The sequence below is a fragment of the Papilio machaon genome, chromosome 21 (genome assembly GCF_912999745.1).
Source record: "Papilio machaon chromosome 21, ilPapMach1.1, whole genome shotgun sequence".
NCBI lineage: Eukaryota > Metazoa > Arthropoda > Insecta > Lepidoptera > Papilionidae > Papilio > Papilio machaon.
In genome coordinates, this window is record NC_060006.1 from 6,946,496 (window position 1) to 6,955,811 (window position 9,316).

General features: G+C 55.1%; 1 protein-coding gene across 1 annotated transcript; it reads left to right on the plus strand.

Annotated features, from left to right (window-relative positions):
• The first annotated feature begins 2,716 nt into the window (after positions 1–2,716).
• Positions 2,717–5,069, plus strand: LOC123722223. Its single transcript, XM_045683383.1, has 2 exons — positions 2,717–4,180; positions 4,239–5,069. Exons 1-2 carry the CDS (start codon positions 2,717–2,719, stop codon positions 5,067–5,069), a joined length of 2,295 nt encoding a protein of 764 aa, XP_045539339.1.
• The last annotated feature ends 4,247 nt before the right edge of the window (positions 5,070–9,316 follow it).

Consider the following 9,316-nt stretch of genomic DNA (forward strand, 5'->3'; position numbering starts at 1 on the left):
AACTAAGGGGCAATAGGCCCTGTCAATAAACTTACACTAGTATTGTGGGCAATAACCCTTACAATACACTAACTTATATCTAAATTAACTATTTGGCAAAAGCGCCTGTCATAAGATAATAGTTAAAACTTAAATCTAATATTGGTGGCAAAAGCCAGGTCAATATAGTAGTCGGACACTCGACTTTGTTAATTTATATTCACTGCCAGTTCCGAGAGTTTCGCCTATGAAATAATTTAGTAAATAATAAAGAATAAAATAAAGTTAAAATGAAAATAAAATAAAAATAAAAAATAAAAAATAAAGAATTTTTTAAAAACAAATTCAGAATTTTTAAAAATTTTTCAATTTAAAATAGGAATATTAATAAATTGAATTAAATTTAAATTAAAATTTAAGTAAATTAAAACTTTTATAGTATTAGTTAAACTAAATAAGTAAGTTTAACTTAAGACTAATTCTACTAAAAATTAACAATCTCAATAATCTAAAAATAAAATAAAATAAAATAAAATAATTAAATAATTAAATTTTTAAAACTTTTAAATTTTTTAAAATATTAAAACCAAAATTTTAATTAAAACTTATTTCTAGGCTTAACTCTATTAACTACGCAGTATATCACAGTTTGTCTTAGTCTATATGCACAAAAGTACCAATTATAATAATAATAATACAAGTAAAATAATATATTAAAAGTAAACAATAAAAGATAAAACAATAAAAACAGTCTATTTACAATATGACTAAGACGTCAAGTCGATGTCCTATTAATTAATTGTTTATTTTCCCACGAGCAGGTGCGCCGGTTCTCACGCTAATTACCCCGTGGGAAAAATGTCTCGGCGCCGGCGTGTGAAAGAATGTTGGCGCCGGCCGGCACGCGCAGGAATGTTGGCGCCGCCGTGGGAGTAATGACGCCGGCGTGCGAGCGGTGCAGGTGCGCGATGACGCAACTTGTTTACGTTTTAACTTTGTCGATTTACGTAATTCGATTTCCAAAATGAGCTGATTAAAACGTCACTTTTTCACTTAGTTTTTTCACTAATATTGTTTATTTGTCTCTAAAATTAGGTTTACAACAATAAAAACTACACTTATCCTACACTTAGTGTTCCTAATTAGCACTTAAAGTTTTTCTAAATTTAGTCCTTTTTTAAAAACGTTACCGCACCGTTATTTCTGAGCCGAAAAATCCAAATGGGGTATCACTGTACTCGTCTTGAACCGCTCTTTCTTGTAAAACAATAAAAAGTATATGTCACAGATCTTAATGACGAGTTATGATTTTTTGAAAATCAGTCAAATTTTTGCCCCACTTCCTCGTCCTGTAGCTTCGCAGCTGGTAGTCCGATTTTATTTCTGAAAGCTGCTCCTCGTTCGGCTCGTCGAGGGCTTTCAGATGAGGTGTGTCACGCCCCTCTCGCAGACCGGGATCTTGGGCCTCGTGTCCACGCGGTTTTTGAATTTTGGTGTTTTTGTGGTCTTTTCGGGTCCAAAAAATTCCGAAAACCACTCAAAAACCTAGGTCTTGACGAGGCCTATCCGGTAGTAATTTAAAAAATATATGTTCTCGATCTTATTTCGATGGCGGGAATTTTTGAAGATGTAAGTTTTAACAATTTTTGTGTTTTCTGTCTATATCTTCTTTATTCCTCGCCTGATCTTCAAGATATTAGCACCGTTGCACTCGTGTGATTTTTCCGCATCCAGCGATATATCGCACTGGTATGTTTGCGAAAACTTTCCCACAACTTTGTATTTTAGCACTTTTTTCTTTCGCGGAGCAACTTTTTACGACTCTGAGCGCGTGGTGGTGCCAGGGCGGGCGGCGCGTGACTGGGTTAGGTTAGGTTAGGTTAGGTTAGGTTAGGTTAGGTTAGGTTAGGTTAGGTTAGGTTAGGTTAGGTTAGGTTAGGTTAGGTTAGGTTAGGTTAGGTTAGGTTAGGTTAGGTTAGGTTAGGTTAGGTTAGGTTAGGTTAGGTTAGGTTAGGTTAGGTTAGGTTAGGTTAGGTTAGGTTAGGTTAGGTTAGGTTAGGTTAGGTTAGGTTAGGTTAGGTTAGGTTAGGTTAGGTTAGGTTAGGTTAGGTTAGGTTAGGTTAGGTTAGGTTAGGTTAGGTTAGGTTAGGTTCCACGGACCTGCTCGGTTGTCCGAGTGGGCGGAGAGGTGAACTCCGACGTGGCGCGTCCCCGGGTGGTGGATAGGGGAACGCCCCGGCATATTGCTGGGGTAGGGCTTTTTTCGCCCCGCGAACCAAACACCAAAACCCGTAAATCCGCACTCAGCGGAAACGGGGGCTCTGCGCACTGAGCGCGGGGCCGCGAGGAAGAAAACCTCTATAAAAAATTACCCTGGTGGCAACACCACACTTGGTCGCCCACTGGTCTTCATGATCGGTGGACGCCAAGTAAACCGTAATCCGCATTGAGCGGACCGGGGGCCCTGCGCACTGAGCGTGGGGCTGCGAGGAAGAAAACCTCTCTAAAAAATTACCCTGAGGAGGAGGAGGATGTTCCGTAGGGCTATACCGGATAGGGCCACCCATACCGGGCAGGCCTGCGGAACATCGTCGAGGGCGTGCGGCAACACGTTAAAAGGCAGCGGACTTCGGTCGGAGTATGGCGGCCTCCAAGGCCGCGCGTCATGATTGGGGGACCTCACCCTGCATAACAAAGGCGGCTTCCGGTGTCCGACAACGCCGGACAAACAATGACCATGGCAGACTCCAAAAATGTATTACCCCAGGAGGGTACCGCTGGCTACGCCAGCGGAGAATCCCTCCCAGAGGTCACTCTGACCTCTGGCCGGCCCACGTATTCTGGGGGGGCCAAAGGATGCCACACGACCACTGCAAGAATATTGACAACGTTTGCGAGCGATTTGGATTTGTTGGAAAAGGAAAGACGGGAAGCGTCGAGAGAGAGAGGGCCAAAGACTGGTAAAAACCCGACGGAGGAGGACGACACTAGCGACGCTGAGCTAGTGTCTGTATCCGAAGTGTCCGGAATGTCGGGACTGTCTGGGCTATCCTCAGACTCGGACAGCACAGTTGAGGGCACAAAAGACCTGGCGGAGACGAGTAAGACCGCCCCCACAGCCCCGAGACTCGCCCTCAAATTTGCGGCAAAGATGCCAAAGAAGAGGGCGCTAAAAGATGACGGAGCGGCGGCCCCGGTCGCCACCAAGGTGTCCACGGCGGCAAGAGGCCGCCCTAGACGCCCAGGGGCTCATGCCGCCTATCTGCAGGAGGCGAGAGCGCACATGGCGGAGGAGGGGGAGAGTGGAGCAAGCGGCTCGAACCCCCCCCCCTACCGGCCTCCTTGCCTCCTGCCCAGAGACTCTTCGGAGCCAAGGTGCTCCCAGCCGGAGGCCGCTACTATCGAGGCCCTGGCTGCAAAAGCCCTCCTGAATGTGGCCGCCATTCAGGGGGAGGTTAAAAAGAGCGGCCACATTAAGGGCACGGTCCTGGGCCAGATAAACCGGGCCACAAAGGGGGTGATTGAGGCGGTGGAGGAGCTCCGCTCAATCACCCCCCAAGAGGAGCAACGCCGACTCCGCGCGGAGAACGCCAGATTGGCGCGGGAAGTAGAACTCATCCGCGCGGAGTTAAAAGCGTTCAAGGAAGCGTACTCGGAGTCGCAGAAAAAAGCGGCCGCGACTCCGAGGGAGACTCCTCCGGCCCGGGAGGAGAGTGTGGAAACCGTGCTCAGGGGCGCCCTCGAGGAGATGAGGCGCGACCTTCTAGAGTCCGTAGGCGGGATGGTTAACGCCCGCCTAGGAGACCTAGAAACGCGCCTCCCCCCTGAGCCGGTGGTCAGGCCGCCTCTCCAGGCGGACAGGAACCACCCGCCGCCGCCGCGCCCTGTGGCCCGGCCCAATTTAGTGGCTGGTGCCACCAAAACCGTGGAGGTACGACCGGCCCAGGCCCCTGTGGCCAAAGCCGGTCCAGCGAAAACAAAGCGGAAGATTAGCAAGACCGGACCGGCCGCCCCTCCCCCCCCTCCACCTGCTGGCGGAGGAGGGAGCGCAGAGACGGCCACAAAGGCCAAAGCCGGAGCCACCAAACCCGCCCCCCAAACACCCGGGGGCGAGGAAACACCATGGTCCAAGGTAGTCGGCCGGAAGGCCCGTAAGAAGAAGGCTCCGGCCAGGGCCCCGCCCGCTGCACAGGTTCATCCTGTAAGAACGCAGCGGGCTGCCCCCCCCCCCCAAAGCGGTAAAGATCGTGGCCCCCAAGACGGCGGCCATCACCGTCACCCTCAAACCGGGGGCCACGATCACGACAGCGGAAGGTCAGGTCGCCGAGGCCAAATATACAGATGTATTGGCCAAGGCCAAGGCGGCGATCTGCCTTAGGGACCTCGGCTTGGAGACGGTCAAGGTGCGTACCAGCATGACCGGCTCCAAGCTGATGGAGGTGGGGGGGAGCACCCCAGAAGAGACGGCCGACCGCCTGGCCGCCGAATTGACACGCGTCATTGGCGGCTGGGCGGACATCGCGCGTCCGTCCAAGCTCGCAGACCTTCGGGTCTCGGGTTTGGACGAGACGATAACGTGCGAGGAGGTGGCAGCCAAACTGGCTACAATCGGAGGCTGCCACCCCGAGGCCGTCAAAGTGGGCCTAATCAGGCCCAGCTTCTGGGGTGGGGGGTCCACCCTAGTGAGATGTCCGGCAGCGGCGGCAAAAGCCGTCGCTCAGATTGGAAAGGTGGCCATAGGGTGGAGTATGGCCACCGTCACCGCGGTAAGGGCCCGGCCGCTGCGCTGTTTCAAGTGCATGCAGCTGGGCCACACCCGGGCCCTATGCCCGTCGGAAGCGGAGGATGGTCGCCTCTGCTTCCGATGTGGCCAAGAGGGCCACAAGAGGGCTGCGTGCGAGGCGCCTGTCCACTGCGCCGTGTGTAAAAGGACAGGCTGCCCGCACGCCCACGTCATGGGGGGGGCTAAATGCACCCCCCCCACCATAAGGGGGAAGGCCCGCTCCACCGGCCCTCCCCCTGCGCCAAGAGCGCAGCCGCCGTCCGGGCCGCATCAACCGCCCGAAGAGGAACGTATGCAGGTGTCATAAATGCCCAGACACCTGCATACGGAGTTCCTGCAGACCAACGCCAACCACTCCGCCCGCGCACAGGACCTGCTCATGCAGGCCCTGGCGGAGTGGAAAATTGCCGTTGCTGTCGTGGCCGAGCCCTACCTCATCCCTTCCCAGCCTCATTGGGTCGGGGACACGGAGGGCTCGGTCGGAATGGTGGCGCCGCCAACGGGCCCGCAAATCCTCTCTCTCAGAGAGAGGGGTGCGGGTTACGTGGCGGCAAACTGGGGAGAAGTAGTGCTCATCGGAGTCTACTTCTCCCCGAACAGGAGCCTCTCGCAATTTGAGAGGTTCCTGGATGGCCTGGAGCTGGTGGTGCGGAGGGCATTGCCAGCCCAGGTCATCGTGATGGGGGACCTCAATGCTAAGTGCGCGGCTTGGGGATCCCCCATCACCGACGTCAAGGGGGCGCACCTTCGGGACTGGGCCCTCACTATTGGCCTGGTCCCGGAGAACCGGGGCAGCGCCTTCACATGTGTGCGCGCACGGGGTGGCTCAGTTGTCGACGTGACGTTTGCCACCCCCAATATCGGCGCGCGCATTTCGTGTTGGCGCGTCCTGGAGGATGTGGAGACCCTGTCAGATCACCTATACATCAGGTTCAGGGTCTCCACAGCGCCCCCTGGGCGTCAAACCCGCACGGCGGGCGGCAGGGGCGTCTTCCCTAGGTGGCAGCTGTCACGTCTCGACGAAGACCTGGCAGAGGAGGCCGCTATCGTTTGTTCGTGGGCCTCCGACCCCCCTCAATCCCTGGGGGTCGGAGAAAGGGCTGCCAGGTTCCGTCGGGACTTGACAGCTGTATGCGACTCAGCAATGCCTAGGGCTCGACGCCTCACGCCCCGAGAGGGGGTGTACTGGTGGTCGCGGGACCTCGCGGCCCTGCGTGCCACCAGCAACGCTGCCCGCCGTGCACTCTCCCGGTGCCGAAGACGTCGGCATCGGGAGCCGGGCGAGCTGGAGCGCCTTCACGCCGAAATGCGTTCGGCCAAGAGGGCGCTCCAAGCCGCCATAGGGGCCGCCAAGGACGCTGCATACTCGGAGTTCTTGGCGGCCCTGGACGCGGACCCGTGGGGGCGCCCGTACCGGATGGTACGGGCCAAATTCAAAACGGCGCCCCCCACGGAGGCCATGGAGCCGGCCGTCCTCAGCGCGGTGGTAGAGGGGCTATTTCCAGACAGCCCCCCATTCGAGCCACCGCGCATGTCGCAACAGAGGACTGACGACGAGGACGACGCCGCCGTCCCTAATCCTCCTCCGATAACCGAGGAGGAAATGCTAGGGGCGGCCCGCCGACTCCAAGGCCCGCGGAAGGCCCCGGGACCGGATGGGGTTCCGGGGAAGGTTCTCCCCATCGCATTGAGGCACCTTGGGGACCGCCTCCGCTGCCTCTTCGACGATTGTCTGGCAGCGGGGCATTTCCCTGAGGTGTGGAAGGAGGGGCGGCTGGTCCTTATAAGGAAAGAAGGCCGCCCCGCGGACTCTCCGTCGGGATACCGCCCGCTGGTGATGCTGGATGAGGCCGGGAAGCTGCTAGAGCGAGTCATAGCTGCCCGGATCATCCAGCATCTAGAGAGGGATGGGCCGCAGCTTTCGGTGAACCAATTCGGGTTCCGGTCAGGACGATCCACCTTGGACGCCCTGGCCGCCCTGAAGAAGTTCACCGACGAAGCGGCCCAAAAGGGGCAGGGAGCCATGGCGGTGTCATTAGACATCGCCAACGCCTTCGGCTCCCTCCCCTTTGCGGTAATAGAGGAGGCGCTCCGATATCACGGAGTGCCCCTCTACCTGCGGAGAGTCGTGGGACACTACCTGCAAGGGCGGGTGGTGTCCTACATGGGGAGAACCGGGAGAGAGGAAAGGCGGATGGCCTCCGGTGTTCCACAGGGGTCTGTACTAGGGCCCCTGTTATGGAACATCGGGTATGACTGGGCCATCCGCGGAGAGGTGCTGTCCCGGATGGCGGTCATCTGCTACGCAGATGACACGCTGGTAGCCGTCCGGGACACCACCTGGAGCCGTCTTGTGAGAAGGGCTGAGGCCGGAGCCACATTATTGACCCGGAGGATCGAGGCACTAGGCCTCCGAGTGGCCCTCAGCAAGACCGAGGCCCTCTGTTTTAAAGGGCCTCGGTGGAGGGTACCTGCGGGGGCCACCCTCCGGGTCAACGGAGAGGAAGTCGGGGTCAAGGCCCGGATAAAATATTTGGGTCTTGTCCTCGACGGGGGTTGGCGCTTCGGTGACCACTTTCGAGCGCTGACCCCCCGGCTTGTGGGCGCGGCCTCAGCCCTGGCGAGGCTCCTCCCTAACCTCAGCGGTCCGGGTGTGCATGCGAGGATGCTGTACACCACGGTCGTCAAGAGTATGGCCCTGTACGGTGCACCGATATGGGCTCGCGCCCTTAATGCACCGAACAGGGCCCTCCTCCGCAGGCCGCAACGCATTGTTGCGGCGCGTGCGTGCCGGGCCTACCGAACGGTAGGCCACGCGGCGGCCTGCGTTTTGGCCGGCACCCCTCCGTGGGAGATCGAGGCGGGAGTGCTGGCCGAAGCCTACTGGGCGCGGGCTAGACAAAGAGCTCGGGGCGAAGCCCCGGTTCCCGAGGAGCTCTCCCGCGCCCGGGAGGCGAGGAGAAGGACGACCGTGGAGCTGTGGGCGAGAGGCCTAGCGCACGCCAAATATGGCGTGCGCACCATAGAGGCCATACGCCCGCAGCTCCCGGAGTGGTGTGGGAGGAGCCACGGCTCCCTCACCTTCCGACTGACACAGGTGCTGTCCGGGCATGGCTGTTTCGGACGGTACCTGTGTCGGATCGGAAGGGAGGTGACGATGCGCTGCCACGAGTGCGGCGCCAGCGAGGATACGGCGCAGCACACACTCGAAGTGTGCTGCGCCTGGAATGATGAGCGCCGCACTCTGGTGGCGGCGATAGGCGGCGACCTCTCACTTCCCGGCGTCGTACGCGCCATGTTGGGAAGTGAGAGGTCTTGGAACGCGGTCTCCTCCTTCTGTGAATTAGTCATGTCGCAGAAGGAGGAGAGGGAGCGGGAGCGCGAAGGGGATCCCCTAGCGCCCCCGCTCCGGCAGAGAAGAGTGGGGAGGAGGAGGCGGCAATTCGCTGCTGCCCTTCTCCCCACGCCTTAAATTTTGAGGGCCCGTAGCGGCCAAACGCAGGCGGGGTCACGGAAGTAAGCTAACGCGTTTCCCGTGGCCCCGCCGTAACGCGTGAGAGGGCAGTCTGGTTTTAGTGGGTATTCCGGTCGCCTTGTCTTTATCTTCTGCGGCCGGCGAGTCCCACACTCCCCTACGCCATTGCACAGCCCGGCGTAGGGGGTGCGTAAATGCATTTCCAGACTATAAAAAAAAAAAAAAAAAAAAAAAAAAGGTTAGGTTAGGTTAGGTTAGGTTAGGTTAGGTTAGGTTAGGTTAGGTTAGGTTAGGTTAGGTTAGGTTAGGTTAGGTTAGGTTAGGTTAGGTTAGGTTAGGTTAGGTTAGGTTAGGTTAGGTTAGGTTAGGTTAGGTTAGGTTAGGTTAGGTTAGGTTAGGTTAGGTTAGGTTAGGTTAGGTTAGGTTAGGTTAGGTTAGGTTAGGTTAGGTTAGGTTAGGTTAGGTTAGGTTAGGTTAGGTTAGGTTAGGTTAGGTTAGGTTAGGTTAGGTTAGGTTAGGTTAGGTTAGGTTAGGTTAGGTTAGGTTAGGTTAGGTTAGGTTAGGTTAGGTTAGGTTAGGTTAGGTTAGGTTAGGTTAGGTTAGGTTAGGTTAGGTTAGGTTAGGTTAGGTTAGGTTAGGTTAGGTTAGGTTAGGTTAGGTTAGGTTAGGTTAGGTTAGGTTAGGTTAGGTTAGGTTAGGTTAGGTTAGGTTAGGTTAGGTTAGGTTAGGTTAGGTTAGGTTAGGTTAGGTTAGGTTAGGTTAGGTTAGGTTAGGTTAGGTTAGGTTAGGTTAGGTTAGGTTAGGTTAGGTTAGGTTAGGTTAGGTTAGGTTAGGTTAGGTTAGGTTAGGTTAGGTTAGGTTAGGTTAGGTTAGGTTAGGTTAGGTTAGGTTAGGTTAGGTTAGGTTAGGTTAGGTTAGGTTAGGTTAGGTTAGGTTAGGTTAGGTTAGGTTAGGTTAGGTTAGGTTAGGTTAGGTTAGGTTAGGTTAGGTTAGGTTAGGTTAGGTTAGGTTAGGTTAGGTTAGGTTAGGTTAGGTTAGGTTAGGTTAGGTTAGGTTAGGTTAGGTTAGGTTAGGTTAGG